This window comes from Pangasianodon hypophthalmus, chromosome 3, assembly GCF_027358585.1.
Source record: "Pangasianodon hypophthalmus isolate fPanHyp1 chromosome 3, fPanHyp1.pri, whole genome shotgun sequence".
Taxonomy (NCBI): domain Eukaryota; kingdom Metazoa; phylum Chordata; class Actinopteri; order Siluriformes; family Pangasiidae; genus Pangasianodon; species Pangasianodon hypophthalmus.
In genome coordinates, this window is record NC_069712.1 from 429,741 (window position 1) to 447,866 (window position 18,126).

The window sequence follows — 18,126 nt, forward strand, 5'->3', positions numbered from 1 at the left end:
TTCCTGTGTTCAAAATTTATTGTAGTACAACCTGTCTTTAAAAATGTGGTGTATTTCCAAAGCCCAAAATTAATCTAACATTTATACCTTGAATTCATTCTAAAAATCTACTTTAAAATACAACACGATGTCTATATTCTTCAATAGAAAACTTATAAAATAATTTTCAACTGTAACAGGAGAAAGTTTAGACAAACTGTACAACGAATTGTTCCTGCATCTCACATAAAACCTGATTATCTTCCCATCTGCAGCTAAACACTCTTCTAAATGAAGCCGGTGCAGAACCATTTGAACCTCAGAGCTCTTTCTTCATGTAAGTTCACAGCAGTATCATCTCTCCTCGGAAATGACGGTCTGTAATTCTTATGGTAAAGTAAATTGTATTGTGAGATTTGTACTTCCTTCTACTGATAACAGGAGTTCAGAAAACCAGGTTAATGGTGACATGGAGTACCACTTCCAAGATGGAGACACTAAAACACCAGCAGCCTTCCTCAATAGGCTCATGATACAGAATGGTATGCCATTAAAAATATCTTGTATCACACCTGTTATCATATTTTCAGTTGCCAGTCCTAGCAGGTTTTATGGACTGTGCCTGTTACAAAATTGTTTCTCTTTCAGTGTCGTCTACAACGGCTTCTCCAGCAACTACAAGACATGTCGCTTTGACGTCAGTAGCAGCTCCATCAATAGTGTATGTTCATATCCAACATGTGCATGAAATTCAAAATTCAATTTTTATCCTGATTCTGAGAAAATAACAGCCAGAATAATTGGTCTTTTCAGATCTGGTTCAGCTGTGGTTCAGACCAGGATGGTCTTCAGTTCCTCCTCTCCTGTTCCCACTGAGAGTTTGGTCCTCAGTGCAATTCGGTCTCTTCTGAGTGCTCGACTCACAAACCTCACTGACTCTGTAAAAGTGCTGAACTTCACCTATGAGAGTATGTTTTCTTTACTAATAACACAATTACATACTTTACAAATTATGGTCTCATCAATGTGAATTATTTATCAGCCGTTCTAAAGCACAATTTATTTGTTCCACAGAAATTTCAGACACCTCCTATGCAGTCAACTTCACATTCAACATCAGTAACATCAGCATGCCAGAGAACCCTGAGCTCAGGAACGACACCTACAAGCAAGTGAAGAGCATCATCAACAACGCTGTGAGTGTACAAGGCCATGTGCATAACACCGCTCTAACTTATTCAGAGATGGGCTCATTACATTTGCAGTGTTGAATAAAAAACACTTGCAAAAATCAAAAATATTCCAAAAGTCATCACAGTAAATACAGGACTATCTGAGGCAGCGCAGACTCACAGTGCAGTAATCAGGCAAAGGTCAAAACACTAGAAAGCAGATGCAGACAAAACAGCAGAGCAGAATAAAAAACAGTAATTAAATATGGGACTGCAATGGGCCGACTGAAAAGGGTCAATAATGCACTATGACAAATAGCGGCGCGACGGCAACGACAGACGTCAAATATGCTCCATAAATTAGGACATAAATGAAGGCATTTACCACCAGGTGTGCAATGCAGCTCATATTATAGGATTAGCCTGACCTCATGTGGTCAGTGGGAGAAGTACAGGTAGTGGCTGTTGCTTTCCTGTGTTCAAAATTTATTGTAGTACAACCTGTCTTTAAAAATGTGGTGTATTTCCAAAGCCCAAAATTAATCTAACATTTATACCTTGAATTCATTCTAAAAATCTACTTTAAAATACAACACGATGTCTATATTCTTCAATAGAAAACTTATAAAATAATTTTCAACTGTAACAGGAGAAAGTTTAGACAAACTGTACAACGAATTGTTCCTGCATCTCACATAAAACCTGATTATCTTCCCATCTGCAGCTAAACACTCTTCTAAATGAAGCCGGTGCAGAACCATTTGAACCTCAGAGCTCTTTCTTCATGTAAGTTCACAGCAGTATCATCTCTCCTCGGAAATGACGGTCTGTAATTCTTATGGTAAAGTAAATTGTATTGTGAGATTTGTACTTCCTTCTACTGATAACAGGAGTTCAGAAAACCAGGTTAATGGTGACATGGAGTACCACTTCCAAGATGGAGACACTAAAACACCAGCAGCCTTCCTCAATAGGCTCATGATACAGAATGGTATGCCATTAAAAATATCTTGTATCACACCTGTTATCATATTTTCAGTTGCCAGTCCTAGCAGGTTTTATGGACTGTGCCTGTTACAAAATTGTTTCTCTTTCAGTGTCGTCTACAACGGCTTCTCCAGCAACTACAAGACATGTCGCTTTGACGTCAGTAGCAGCTCCATCAATAGTGTATGTTCATATCCAACATGTGCATGAAATTCAAAATTCAATTTTTATCCTGATTCTGAGAAAATAACAGCCAGAATAATTGGTCTTTTCAGATCTGGTTCAGCTGTGGTTCAGACCAGGATGGTCTTCAGTTCCTCCTCTCCTGTTCCCACTGAGAGTTTGGTCCTCAGTGCAATTCGGTCTCTTCTGAGTGCTCGACTCACAAACCTCACTGACTCTGTAAAAGTGCTGAACTTCACCTATGAGAGTATGTTTTCTTTACTAATAACACAATTACATACTTTACAAATTATGGTCTCATCAATGTGAATTATTTATCAGCCGTTCTAAAGCACAATTTATTTGTTCCACAGAAATTTCAGACACCTCCTATGCAGTCAACTTCACATTCAACATCAGTAACATCAGCATGCCAGAGAACCCTGAGCTCAGGAATGACACCTACAAGCAAGTGAAGAGCATCATCAACAACGCTGTGAGTGTACAAGGCCATGTGCATAACACCGCTCTAACTTATTCAGAGATGGGCTCATTACATTTGCAGTGTTGAATAAAAAACACTTGCAAAAATCAAAAATATTCCAAAAGTCATCACAGTAAATACAGGACTATCTGAGGCAGCGCAGACTCTCAGTGCAGTAATCAGGCAAAGGTCAAAACACTAGAAAGCAGATGCAGACAAAACAGCAGAGCAGAATAAAAAACAGTAATTAAATATGGGACTGCAATGGGCCGACTGAAAAGGGTCAATAATGCACTATGACAAATAGCGGCGCGACGGCAACGACAGACGTCAAATATGCTCCATAAATTAGGACATAAATGAAGGCATTTACCACCAGGTGTGCAATGCAGCTCATATTATAGGATTAGCCTGACCTCATGTGGTCAGTGGGAGAAGTACAGGTAGTGGCTGTTGCTTTCCTGTGTTCAAAATTTATTGTAGTACAACCTGTCTTTAAAAATGTGGTGTATTTCCAAAGCCCAAAATTAATCTAACATTTATACCTTGAATTCATTCTAAAAATCTACTTTAAAATACAACACGATGTCTATATTCTTCAATAGAAAACTTATAAAATAATTTTCAACTGTAACAGGAGAAAGTTTAGACAAACTGTACAACGAATTGTTCCTGCATCTCACATAAAACCTGATTATCTTCCCATCTGCAGCTAAACACTCTTCTAAATGAAGCCGGTGCAGAACCATTTGAACCTCAGAGCTCTTTCTTCATGTAAGTTCACAGCAGTATCATCTCTCCTCGGAAATGACGGTCTGTAATTCTTATGGTAAAGTAAATTGTATTGTGAGATTTGTACTTCCTTCTACTGATAACAGGAGTTCAGAAAACCAGGTTAATGGTGACATGGAGTACCACTTCCAAGATGGAGACACTAAAACACCAGCAGCCTTCCTCAATAGGCTCATGATACAGAATGGTATGCCATTAAAAATATCTTGTATCACACCTGTTATCATATTTTCAGTTGCCAGTCCTAGCAGGTTTTATGGACTGTACCTGTTACAAAATTGTTTCTCTTTCAGTGTCGTCTACAACGGCTTCTCCAGCAACTACAAGACATGTCGCTTTGACGTCAGTAGCAGCTCCATCAATAGTGTATGTTCATATCCAACATGTGCATGAAATTCAAAATTCAATTTTTATCCTGATTCTGAGAAAATAACAGCCAGAATAATTGGTCTTTTCAGATCTGGTTCAGCTGTGGTTCAGACCAGGATGGTCTTCAGTTCCTCCTCTCCTGTTCCCACTGAGAGTTTGGTCCTCAGTGCAATTCGGTCTCTTCTGAGTGCTCGACTCACAAACCTCACTGACTCTGTAAAAGTGCTGAACTTCACCTATGAGAGTATGTTTTCTTTACTAATAACACAATTACATACTTTACAAATTATGGTCTCATCAATGTGAATTATTTATCAGCCGTTCTAAAGCACAATTTATTTGTTCCACAGAAATTTCAGACACCTCCTATGCAGTCAACTTCACATTCAACATCAGTAACATCAGCATGCCAGAGAACCCTGAGCTCAGGAATGACACCTACAAGCAAGTGAAGAGCATCATCAACAACGCTGTGAGTGTACAAGGCCATGTGCATAACACCGCTCTAACTTATTCAGAGATGGGCTCATTACATTTGCAGTGTTGAATAAAAAACACTTGCAAAAATCAAAAATATTCCAAAAGTCATCACAGTAAATACAGGACTATCTGAGGCAGCGCAGACTCACAGTGCAGTAATCAGGCAAAGGTCAAAACACTAGAAAGCAGATGCAGACAAAACAGCAGAGCAGAATAAAAAACAGTAATTAAATATGGGACTGCAATGGGCCGACTGAAAAGGGTCAATAATGCACTATGACAAATAGCGGCGCGACGGCAACGACAGACGTCAAATATGCTCCATAAATTAGGACATAAATGAAGGCATTTACCACCAGGTGTGCAATGCAGCTCATATTATAGGATTAGCCTGACCTCATGTGGTCAGTGGGAGAAGTACAGGTAGTGGCTGTTGCTTTCCTGTGTTCAAAATTTATTGTAGTACAACCTGTCTTTAAAAATGTGGTGTATTTCCAAAGCCCAAAATTAATCTAACATTTATACCTTGAATTAATTCTAAAAATCTACTTTAAAATACAACACGATGTCTATATTCTTCAATAGAAAACTTATAAAATAATTTTCAACTGTAACAGCAGAAAGTTTAGACAAACTGTACAACGAATTGTTCCTGCATCTCACATAAAACCTGATTATCTTCCCATCTGCAGCTAAACACTCTTCTAAATGAAGCCGGTGCAGAACCATTTGAACCTCAGAGCTCTTTCTTCATGTAAGTTCACAGCAGTATCATCTCTCCTCGGAAATGACGGTCTGTAATTCTTATGGTAAAGTAAATTGTATTGTGAGATTTGTACTTCCTTCTACTGATAACAGGAGTTCAGAAAACCAGGTTAATGGTGACATGGAGTACCACTTCCAAGATGGAGACACTAAAACACCAGCAGCCTTCCTCAATAGGCTCATGATACAGAATGGTATGCCATTAAAAATATCTTGTATCACACCTGTTATCATATTTTCAGTTGCCAGTCCTAGCAGGTTTTATGGACTGTGCCTGTTACAAAATTGTTTCTCTTTCAGTGTCGTCTACAACGGCTTCTCCAGCAACTACAAGACATGTCGCTTTGACGTCAGTAGCAGCTCCATCAATAGTGTATGTTCATATCCAACATGTGCATGAAATTCAAAATTCAATTTTTATCCTGATTCTGAGAAAATAACAGCCAGAATAATTGGTCTTTTCAGATCTGGTTCAGCTGTGGTTCAGACCAGGATGGTCTTCAGTTCCTCCTCTCCTGTTCCCACTGAGAGTTTGGTCCTCAGTGCAATTCGGTCTCTTCTGAGTGCTCGACTCACAAACCTCACTGACTCTGTAAAAGTGCTGAACTTCACCTATGAGAGTATGTTTTCTTTACTATTGACATTATACCACTACAACTCCTCACATCAGTGTCCCATCAGTTTCTAATCTATAATTTTGTAAACAATTCTAATACTCATTTGATTTGTTCCACAGGAATTTCAAACACCTCCTATGCAGTCATCTTCACATGGAACGTCAGGAACATGAGCATGTCAAAGAACCCAAACCTCAGGAATGACACCTACAACCAAGTGTCGAGCATCATCAACAACGCTGTGAGTGTACAAGACCCTGTGCATATCAGCTGAACAATATCAAGTTTCTGTGACGTCTATCCTTCACCAGCCTACATTTTTTTAAATTCCAGATTTACACTATAGGGCTACTGTAGCATTTGAATACTTTATTTTGTTACTAACATATGTATATTTAAGGTAAGTGAATAAAAACCAAAGGAATATTCCTTACACTGACTTACCAGTCTAGTGGGAAGTGTTGTGTTGTTATAGGAAAATGACACACACCGGGGTGATGTTATGAAGTCTGACGTAATGCAGAGGGGTCTGGTTTATAATGGACATATTACTTTGTGTACAGGTGCAGAAGCAGCGGCAGTGCAAGCAGCATTTTTATCTTATTTACAGCTTTCCTGAATTAGCTTAAAGGATTAATAGCAACATTAATTAGATGGCACATGAGAGCCAAACATCCCTGTCTGTTAGGTTTCTAAGTCAAGCTGTAAAATGTGTAGTGATTTCATGTACAGTGCTGTTAAACAAAAGAGATCTGTATCTCATATAAAAAACTTTCCCCTGTGGTTGTGACTGGTCTTATATAATATTAATTTGTAAAACTTAATGAAACAAAAGAGGAGATTGTGTGTTTTTCTTCTGACCCCCTTTGTAAATCATGCAACTCCACATGATTGGGAATCCCTGCACTAACAAATGTCTAGAGACAAGGTTGGCTCCAACTGCAGAGTTTAATAAAAACAGTTGCAAATATTACACAGTCTGTTATTCAACACTGTACATACAGTGTTGTCTGAGGCAAGGCAGACTCACGGTGGGGTAATCAGGTAAAGGTCAAAAGGCAGATGCAGACAAAACAGCAGAGCCTATTTAAAAAAACAGTAATCCAGAATAGTGTCAGACGTGGACTGCAAATATTACCATGGCAAATTGCCATCAGAGGTGCAAAGCAGTTCAGAATTCAGGATTTGGGTGACCTAATGTGGTCAGTGGGAGAAGTAGTGGCTATTGCCTGTGTTCAAAATTTCTTGTAGTGCAACATATGTGTGTATGTATGTATATACACTTGTGATGTACCGTATTTACAAAAAACAACATGAATTTAACATTTACATCTAAATTTTTTTTCTAAAAATCAAATTTAAAATATAACATGATTTCTAATTTCTTCTATTAAAACCATTTTACTTGTAACAGAAAAGACATTGCACAAATACTACAGAATGTACTCATATCGCACATAAACACTGATTATCTTTCTTTCTCCAGCTAAACACACTTCTTAATAAACCTGGTGCAGAATCATTCCAACCCCAGAGCTCTTTCTTCACGTAAGTTCACAGCAGTATATATTCCCTTCTGAAAATACCTTTTGGTAATTCTTATTGTAAAATAAACTGTATTGTGACATTTGTGCTTTCTTCTACTGATAACAGGAGTTCAGGAAACCAGGTTAATGGTGACATGAAGTACCACTTCAAAGATGGAGACACCAAAACACCAGCAGCCTTCCTGAATGAGCTTAAAGCACAGAGCACACCTACGTAAGTGTCCTGATATTAATTTCACCAGTCTGCATTTTTAATCCATGTGTGATATATCTATCATATATAATTAATAACAGATTTGGCTATTTTATTCTAACCTTTCAATTTTCATTCATTGGCTATGATTGGTTATTTACCCTCTTATTCTTGATGCATTTTATTAATTATATCTTATCTTTTCTCCTACTTCAGATTGGGGAATGTCCTGATATACATTCGTCTAGTTTTTAAGAACTTGTCCAGAGTACCTAGTGAGGCTGAGGTTCTCAAAGCTGCAAATGCTCTGCTGGATGCAAAGATCAGAAGAGCACGAGATCTTACAACACAAAAACTGAACGACCCTGTGAGCATACAGAATGTCACCTATCAGAGTGAGTCTCTCTTTTTATTTTTATTAAGCTATTCTTAAATTGTAATTAAAATACATTAAATGTAATGTATTTTCTTAAAAATCTTTTGGATATAATTTTTTTATTATTATCTTCCTTTTAGAAATTGACAACAACTCATACATTATCAGCTTTGGATTCCAAATCAGTGATGTGACCATCTCCAAAGACATTCAGCTGAGGAATGAAACATATGATTTAATCCAAAACACCATCAACAGCCTGGTATGTGTAAGCCATTGTTCTCTGTCCCAAAATTACTTTACACAGTAAAATAAGATTTACTTTGACCATATTCATTTCAAATATTTTTTTATCCCCTATTTTTAGCTGAACACTATTCTGAATGATAAACCTGCTACTCCATTTGTCTTCCCACGAGCAAACTACACGTAAGTTACTTCTTTTTGCATCTCAAGTCCAGTGCTGCTTTACAACATAAATTATCCAAAATTGTCATTTTGGATATTATTATTATTATTATTATTATTATCATTATCATCATTTTGGATATTGTCTTTAAAGAAGAAAATAAAAGTTATCTTTGATGTACTGATTTAGATAATCTGTCTGTTCTGGAGCCATTACATTAAACTGGAAGGTTTCATTGAGTAATGTGAGCAGATCTTTCATCATTTATGAGAACTGGTGGAACAAGTCTAATTTTAGAATGAGCAGATTGTCAAGAATTTCAGAGATAGAAAGCAAACAACAGAATAGTTTACTAATACAGGTGAAAAAACTGAACATGAACTGTGTTAATATTGTGGGAGAATATAGAGGTTTTCGTACAAGCATGTTGGATGGAAGTGTAAATTTATTGTGTAAATCATCGATACTCAGAAATGTAGAACACAATAAATCTGGACTGGACTGGTCTAAGCTATATCAAACTCTATAACTAGGCAAACAAACTCAAACCCGGGAACATAAGGCACAGTATAAACAAGGCTTAGTAACATCACCCTCAAATGGCAGGAGCGAGACTGCAAAATCATCAGGTGAATGTCTGGGTTATTTAAAGCATTGTGTGTGATTTTGAAAAGGTCTATGTAATCAAAAGCCTGGATGAAAATTGGGGTTTTGGGAATGTCATATGAGCAGTCATGTTAGATGGTTTCTGGTTCTTGGCTGAGGGAGTTCATGGTGACAAAATACATCAAAACTATGTGAATCTTACATGTAGATGGCTCTAAAACAATTTTCCCATTATATTTTGTCATTATGTGTGACAGACACTGTGTGTATGTTGGAACATACCCGGATCAGCCATAACCTTAAAACCACTGACAGATGAAGTGAATAATGTTGATTATCTTGTTACAATGGTACCTGTCAAAAGGTGGGATATATTGGGCAGCAAGTGAACAGTCAGTTCTCGAAGTTGATGTGTTGGAGGAAAAATGGGCAAGCCAAAGCAGCAGGTCTTGTGGGGTGTTCCCGGTACGCAGTGGTTAGTACCTACCAAAAGTGGTCCAAGGAAGGACAACCAGTGAACCAGCGACAGGGTCATGGGCTCCCAAGACTCACTGATGCGCATGGGGAGTGAAGGTCCGTCTGGTCCGATCCCACAGAAGAGCTACTATAGCACAAACTGCTGAAAGAGTTAAAGCTGCTCTGATAGAAAGGTGTCAGAACACACAGTGCAGTGCAGCTTGCTGCGTATGGAGCTGCGTAGCTGCAGAGCGGTCAGAGAGCCCATGCTGACCCTGTCCACCACCCAAAGCTCCTACAATGGGCACGTGAGCATCAGAACTGGACCATGGAGCAATGGAAGAAGGTGGCTTGGTCTGATGAATCATGTTATCTTTTACATCATGTGGAAGGCCGGGTGCGTGTGTGTCACTTACCTGGGGAAAAGATGGCACCAGGATGCATTATGGGAAGAAGGCAAGCTGGCGGAGGCAGTGTGATGCTCTGGACAATGTTCTGCTGGAAAATCTTGGGTCCTAGCATTCATGTGGCCGTTACTTTTACATGTACCAACTACCTAAACATTGTTGCAGACTAAGTACACCCCTTCATAGAAATGTATTGGCAGTGGCCTCTTTCAGCAAGATAATGCGCCCTGCCACACGGCAAAAATTGTTCAGGAACGGTTTGAGGAACATGACAAAGAGTTCAAGGTGTTGACTTGGGCTCCATATTCCCCAGATCTCAATCCGATCGAGCATCTGTGGGATGTGCTGGACAAACAAGTCCAAGCCATGGAGGCAACTTACAGGACTCACAACTTACAGGACTTATAGGATCTGCTGCTAACTTATTGGTGACAGATACCAGAACACATCTTCTTGCCAGGTCTTGTGGAGTCCACGTCTCAAAGGGTCAGAGCTGTTTTGGTGGCACAAGGAGGATCAGCACAATATTAGGCAGGTGGTTTTAATGTTATGGCTGATCGGTATATGTGATGTCTCAAGGCAGCTAGGAAATGGTTGCTTTAGTATGTTTGCTTGGGTCCTGGCAAGTCAAGGAGGACATACACTAACAAATACTTTAACAGGAGAGCAGCACCTCTTTCACAGACAAGGTCAATAAGAAAAAGTGTCCTAAGAAACCTGCCCCCGTTTGCAAGATAACACTTACACAATATCTAATATCTTAATATTACACAACATACAACTCAGCAATGTTAACCTGCATTAAATTTTGTCACTGCACCATGCAGGGGTGGCATCAGACCACATTACTGACTGAGATAAAATTACTCTTGGTGATCTCTGATCGATGTACCCAGACGTCACTAACGACATAAATAACTATTTTATTAATGACTATACTTTGAATTTTGCTTTGATGTTGTCACCTTGGCATTTGTAATACCTTGGACTATGGTTGTCTGTGTCTCTATAATCACATTTTGTAAAGTAGAATCACCAGTGTTTATGCAACAGGTGGAAGAGGAGAACCTGCTGGCAATGTGAATTAAAGAGCAGTGTCTCTTTGTTTTGGTTTTCAACTATGCAACTGTACACCACTCAGACCATCAGACCCACTTAAACACTTTAACAGCAGTCACCTGGACAGAAGAGACTGCAAAGGCCATTATAGCAACTAGGCATGAACCCCAACAAGAATTTTATACTGTACATTAGGGTTTGTAGAATCAGAGAAGAGACAAGTAGCGTTCAGGAATGAGCAAAATGTGCCAGATGAATAAATTCATCACTCTGCTTCCAAGACTCTGTGAGAAAGAACATGTTAAGCTTTATATGGGAGATTTAATCACTGATCAGTGGTGCTTTATCAGTGACAGACAGTTCAGAGCTGTAATTTTTAAATAGTTTACAATCAAAGGACTTTGTCTATGAATGCCATGGGGCACAGGACGCCATAGTTAATATATTTATTTTTCAGAACTGAATACAGACTCTTTTTTTAAAACCAGAATGGGACACTCAGTTTGTATTTTTCTTTTCCTCCAGGTTTAATGGTACAGTCGTTGTGGCTGATTCAGAATACATCTTTGTGGAAGGTGAAACCAAGTGGACACCAAGTGGATTTCTTTCTGCAATACTCAACTTTAGCGGCCTGTTGAACTTCACCACTCCTGCTGCTCAAACAACGCCCCCTGTCCATGTAGTTCTGAGGCCCACAGTCCAAGCACACAACACCACCTCTGGGGGAAATGCTGCATGGATCCTGGCCATCATTATCCCCTGCAGTATAGTCATTATTCTCATACCGTGCTGGATTCTGCTCTGTGTAAGTGTCAATTAAATCTCTTCTAAACTCTAAATTTAGTGTGTTAGAATATAAATAATCTTTATATATTTTTGTATTTATCTATATTTGCATCAGTTGCAGGCACTGACTAAAGTTATTTATTTAACTTTAACAATTACAGGAACAAGAATAGCTAATCAGAATCTCTCCTGTATTCCTCCTTGTCTCTCTTTTTTTTAACTTTCTCTCTATTTCTCTCAGTGTCTGCTGTGTGGCTGCTGTGCTGGTTTAAGGAGGCGCTACAACAGAAGACGGTCCTACAATGTTCAATACACAACACGAAATGGACTCTTTTAAAAACAGATTGAGTGTAAAATAACAACAAAAACATGACTTGTAAACATTGGAATCTATTTTAACATAGTTTCTTTTTTCTATTTATTTGTCTATTTTATTTTATTTTATTTTATTTAACCTTCATACCTTCAACCTTCAAATGTATAATAAAGCTTATCAAATTATGTTTCTAAATGGGTATTATTCTACTTCGAATTGTTATGTATAATGCTTCATGTTGCAGCAAAGTAATTTGTAATTTCAATTAAAATGATTAATATTGATAACATTTATGATACATTAAAACATTATTTTAACCCCAGTCATAAATTGTGATGAACTATAATAATATCAGCCTTCCATCAGATTTGCATAGAAACAAGTGCAGATTTGATCGCCCTAAATTACCTACTGTATACTTCAGGTTCTCTGTTTTCCCTCACCTCTCAGTAGGGGGATTGACTAGTCCTATTACTGAAACGAGCATACATAACTAAAACATACATAAAGGAGAAAAAGTGTACATTTGTTATGTGTTAGCCACTTGAAGCATTTCATAATGATAATGAATAAGTCATTGAGGCAGGACACAGATGATTTCTTTGGGGATGATGGTGGTCCTCTGAAAGCTCACAGTGACAACTGCTTGGCTAAGGGAGACGTTGAAGATGTCTGTAATCAGCATACTCTCTGAGCACCTGGCCAGTTGTCAGGACCAACAGCTTTCCATTTGTTAACTTGGGGCAGAGTTTTCCTGACATCCACTGCATACAGACAGAGTACTTGGTCGGTGCACAGAAATTGTTCAGTGTGTCTGGGAGTGAGGCATGATCATCATCACTTTCACATGATGAAGCTTTTTAGTCCATGATGGACTGGATACCTTGCCACATACAACAAGTGCATAGTTGCACTTTGCCTCTTTGATAGCCCGGGACAGACTGACCCTTGCCGTGTGAAGGGCTGCCTTGTCATCAGATCTGAAGGTAGCCTCTCAGCTTTTTAGTAGTGAGCGCACGTCACCAGTCATCCACGGTTTGGATGATGGTCCACACCATGGTGCGGTGATGATCCTGAAGCAAGACACATCATCTATGCACTTGCTGTGTATTCCTCCAAGTCTGTGATGTGGTTTGCACTTGGATCAACTTACACCACTGTTTGTACATACTGCACAGCCCTAGAACAGAGACACATATACATTACAGCATACATATTCTTTGCATGTTCTAGCTTGCTAGGATGTTGGAGTCAGCCATGATACAGCACCCCTGGAGCAGAGAGGGTTAGAGACCTTACTCAAGGGCCCAACAGTAGCAGCTTGGCAGTGTTGGGGTTTGAACCCCCAGCATTCTGATCCCTGACCATCAGTCACCCAGAATCATGGCCTTAACTGTTAAGCCACATCCCTATTTCTCTACATGGAATAACTTTAAACATTTTGGACATACTCCTAACTGCACCTTATATTCAGTTGTACTGTTGTGTCTACTTAATTTATACTACTTGCTGTTTTGCACTTCTGATTAGATGACTCTGCTCAATGGCAAAAAGCAGAGTCTAACGTAAAATGGGCAACATATGGGAAAGATTAAGGTTAGGGAAGATAGCCCTTAGAATCAGCCAATACCGAGACATGCTATCAGCCCATTTAGAGCTAAGCCTGCCAATTTGGAGTTATTCTCACATATTTGGAGATAACTGCAGTATCACAGACAATGAATGTGGGCATTAGACTGTACCAGAATGCTCCAAGCCTTGGGGTGCAAAAGCCAAAATAGCATGATAATTAGCTTGTACTGCTCACAGACACGGTCCTTCACCACGTCACAGTATCTAGCTTAGCAGAGTGATAAGCTACAGAGCATTATAAGGCACCATAATCTCAGGCATGATGTCATGAATCCACAGTCTTTCTGTGCAAAGAAAGTGTACAGCTTTCTATAGTCACAGAGGCCTAGGGCTAGAGCAGATACCAGAGTTGATTTAAAATGTTCAAACACAGCACATGACTGGCCTTATGACCTTTGCTCACCAAGAAATCTAAAAGTTCCTTTAAATATTTCTCATGTGACTTCTGGTCTATACTTGTTATGTCATTATTACACTATGTCATCAATGAACTATGCAGATTTGTGCTCTGCCTGAGAGAAGGCTGTACAACTCTTTTCTGATAAAGACATACATAGAGACAGCAACACATTAGTTTAAAGCAATTGGTTGATTGCCAGTGACTGCTCGACAAACACAAACAGCTTTCAAAATGGCTAATACCTGTGGTTCAGATATCTCATCCACTGAGCTCTCTTCTGGGTGATTGGGACCGGTTTTAGAGCTGTCTCCTGTCTGCACATGTATAGCAGCAATAGCTGGAGTAGGGTGTTGTAAATCAGTATCAAGACGGTAAAGTTCTAGCTTGAGGTCTGACCATTTGGCCTTTCGCCACTTTGGCACTGTAGTTACTAGTGCCCAATGGAGATCTGGCCTTAATGAATCAACCAGCTGCATAAAGTAAGGCCCTACCTCAGAATATTCAGTGTTATCAATAATGTAATTTCCAATGATAGAATGGTGGAGAAAAGTTCTCTCAAACTGCTCACAAAAAATCTGTGGCCACATTTTCTAATGACTTATTTTCCCAGTACATTCTAATGATATAAAGGTATTCTTCATTAGAGTCATGCTTGATAGCATGCTCTAAACCCTTTTTACACCCATCAAGTGTCCATGCTCTGTTGTTGTTCTTTCAGCTGCTCCCATTAGGGGTAGCCACAGTAGATCATTTGTCCACATATTTGATTTGACACAGTTTCTACACCATTTTTACACCCTTCCTGTAGCAACCCTTCCCAATTTTATCTGGACTTGTGCAACCCCAGTGGCTGGGTTGGTTCTCTGGCCGGGAATCGAAGCCAGACCATGGCGGTGAGAGTGCAGAGGCCTAACCACTAGTCCTCCAGGGACCTCAAGTGTCCATGCTCTGCCCATGGGAAATTCTTTAGAAGAAACCTTTTTTTTTTTTCTCATGAACATGCTTTTTCATAAACCCTATCTATTACCTCCTTAAATTCAAACTCAGTCCAATTCTGTGCCTCACTTAATTAATTTACTGGATTTATAGTAAAGAGGCTCCCAAGAATATTCCCCTAAATTCACTGGTTCTAGGCCCTGGTCATAGTGAGGTAACAGCAAACAAGCCTGGCTACAACAGCAATGAGCAGGAGTGAACACACTTCTACCAGAGGATATAACCACATGCCTATTAGGATGTCTGGGCTGAAGCTTTATGATCCAGAACTGAAAGAAGTAATAATAATAATAATAATAATAATAATAATTATTATTATTATTATTATTATTATTTATACTGCACATTTCAATTGAGGCAAATCCCAAAGTGATCAAAGGTAAAAGATAGTACAGGTGAAACTATAAAACTTGCATAAAAAAGGTAAAAGATACTGTACGCCAGAGAGCAATGCAAATTAACAACTCATAAAAATAATAAATGACATGCCACTGTAAAAAGAAATGTTTTCTAATTTGTGTGATGCCCACAGGTAATCTGGGAGAGATGGTCCACAGGGGAGGTGCTGCAGAATAGAAGACCCGATCGGATTGCAGGTTGTGGGTTGGGGTCATGGTGTAAACAGTTCTTTAAGATAGGCTGGACCTTATTCTTGGACACAGTGATGGGTCAAGAGGAGGAGTTTATATTGCATCCTATATAAATTGGCAACCAATGAAGAGTGCAGAGAATGGGAGTGATGTGGACATGTTTTCAAACCCTTATTAGGATCCTGGCAGTGCTATTTTGGATGCACTGAATTTTATGGAGGCTCTTAGCAGGGATCCCATTGAATATTGCATTACAGTAATCCAACAGACAAGTTTGTCTGCATCCAGCTGATTTATGATGGGATGGATTTTGGAGTTATTTTTGAGGTGGAAGTAAAAAGTTTTGCACGGATATTTGATACGGGCATTGAAGGTTAAAAGGGAGTCAAACCTTATACCCAGATTGCAGACTGATGCAGAGAGAGGTATATTTTGGCCAGAGAAGTTTATATGTGTAATGCGAGACTGCTGCAAGTGCTGAGGTGTGCCAAAAATAGCCTCTGTTTTGGAGCTATTAAAGAAGAGAAAGTTGTTTCCCATACAGTTCTTTATATCTTCAAGGAAGGAGATTAGTTCTTTAGTGGTTGCAGTGGGGGTTGGACCAGTTTTTGTGAACAATTGGGTGTCATCAGCATAGCAGTGAAATGAAATGATAATGTTTGATCATGACATGTCTGGGAACATATACATAGAGAAGAGGATGGGCCCAAGAACTGATCCTTGTGGCACACCAGAGGAGAGGAGATGATGAGTATATGTGTAGATAAGAATCTCAGTCACATAAGGAAACACACTCAGGCCTTCCTTCTGAATAGGACAGCAACCATCTCAGGGCCAACTGGGAGAGCCCGGACATATTCTGGAGGTGCTCAATGAGGATTTTGTAAGCGACTTTGTGAAAGGTTGAAGAAAGGTCCAGTAAAACAAGGATGAAAGGTGAACCACCATCAGCTGCCATCAGCAGGTCATTTATGAGCAGAGCCTGACTTTAACTTTTCATACAGGTCATTCAGCTTGAGATGATGCTTAGTGGCAACAGCTTTCTCCAGCAATTTAGACAGAAAAGGGAGATTTGTAGTCGGGCAAAATTTCTAGATCTAATATGTCCTTCTTGAGAAGAAGCCTGATGATAGCAGTTTTAAGCAGTAATGGAACCAAGCCTGATTGTAGAAACTGTTCACAATTTGAGTGATGAGGGGACTTAGAACCAGGACAAACTATTTCGATATTGTTGTAAGAAAAGGATCCAGGGCACAGGTGGATGACTTCATGCTTCAGATGATATGTTCAATTTCACCCTGTGTAAGCTCATCAAAAGAATGGAGAGGCATGCAACCCTGTGGAATGTCATCAATAGTATGTACTGGTAGACAGTTTTTCTTTAACTGTGAGCAAATGTTGTTCACTTTAGTAGTAAAAACGTCCCTAGGGTTATTACACTGCTCCACCATGGTTTTCATTTTCTGTGCTGCTTGTGGTTTCAGAATATGATTAATATTGGACAATAATTTCTTTGAATTCCCTGAATTATTATTGAAAATTGTAGAATAAAACTGAAAATGTGCTTCTTGGAGAGACTTTGACTACATCTTTTGGTGCTCCTTATAAATTAATTTGTGGACAGTGTGCTGAGAAAGCAGAAAGAAGTCCTTGTAGGCCTGATTCAAGGCATAGGCCTACTCCATTGGGACTGATTTAAGATACCTGTGAGAAGTGAAATTGCAGTCATGTCTTCCTTCACTTGGAGTGGTTTCACTTGATAAAGTTACTGTGACATAGAGGAACTGTTTTCGAATCGTTTGCCAGGAGTTTCCTGCCTGCATCGGTGTTTAAACCATACTGTTTATTTCTTTATTAATCAATAATTTTGTGCTATTGTTTCCATCTGCTGTATTTTTCACTTTCCTTTCTGCCGTTTTTTCATTTTTTCGAAGAACGCTTTTGTTTTTTGTCTAAAGACAGTGAGCAGAGGCCATCCACGCCAGATCCACGACATTTAAAATAATATAAACAAATCTTCGACTAAGGTATGTTAAATAACATGGCAAACATTCAGCTTGTTCGGTGCGTTGAGCGCAGGATGTTTAGTCATTCTTCCTCAGTCATTAGTAATAGCTTTATTTGTGCTAATTGTATATTAACTCTCTGATTCAGGTAGGAGCTAATGATATATGCCTTCCTCAGTCAGAGATTACTAAGAGTAATATTGTAGAGGTGTATCAATTAGCGAAGGTGATGTTTGATGCAGTAGTATGCTCTGGCCCCATCAGAATGCAGCATGGCGATGTAGCTTACAGCACCTTATGGTCGCTGAACTGCTGGATGTCCAGGTGGTGCTCCAAAAACAATCTGGGCTTTACAGATAATTGGAGTAGTTTTGTAGTCCTTGTAGGCCTGATTCAAGGCATAGGCCTACACCATTGGGACTGATTTAAGACACCTGTGAGAAGTGAAGTTGGGATCATGTCTTCCTTCACTTGGAGTGGTTTCACTTGACAAAGTTCCTGTGAAGTAGAGGAACTGTTTAGAATCATTTGCCAGGAGTT

General features: G+C 39.2%; 1 protein-coding gene and 2 long non-coding RNA genes across 3 annotated transcripts; all 3 read left to right on the top strand.

Annotated features, from left to right (window-relative positions):
* Window positions 1-273: 273 nt before the first annotated feature.
* Window positions 274-941, top strand: LOC117596826 (uncharacterized). The gene is made up of 3 exons (XR_008301477.1): window positions 274-316; window positions 421-700; window positions 793-941. It is a non-coding gene; the product is annotated as an uncharacterized LOC117596826 (long non-coding RNA).
* Window positions 942-1,894: 953 nt separating this feature from the next.
* On the top strand, window positions 1,895-2,562 carry LOC128318038 (uncharacterized). Its single transcript, XR_008301478.1, has 3 exons — window positions 1,895-1,937; window positions 2,042-2,321; window positions 2,414-2,562. It is a non-coding gene; the product is annotated as an uncharacterized LOC128318038 (long non-coding RNA).
* Window positions 2,563-5,136: 2,574 nt separating this feature from the next.
* Window positions 5,137-12,157, top strand: LOC113525489 (uncharacterized). The gene is made up of 11 exons (XM_053232767.1): window positions 5,137-5,179; window positions 5,284-5,563; window positions 5,656-5,810; window positions 5,927-6,048; window positions 7,294-7,355; window positions 7,461-7,568; window positions 7,764-7,942; window positions 8,064-8,185; window positions 8,291-8,352; window positions 11,386-11,665; window positions 11,888-12,157. Exons 2-11 carry the CDS (start codon window positions 5,454-5,456, stop codon window positions 11,981-11,983), a joined length of 1,296 nt encoding a protein of 431 aa, XP_053088742.1. The 5' UTR covers window positions 5,137-5,179; window positions 5,284-5,453; the 3' UTR covers window positions 11,984-12,157.
* Window positions 12,158-18,126: the final 5,969 nt, after the last annotated feature.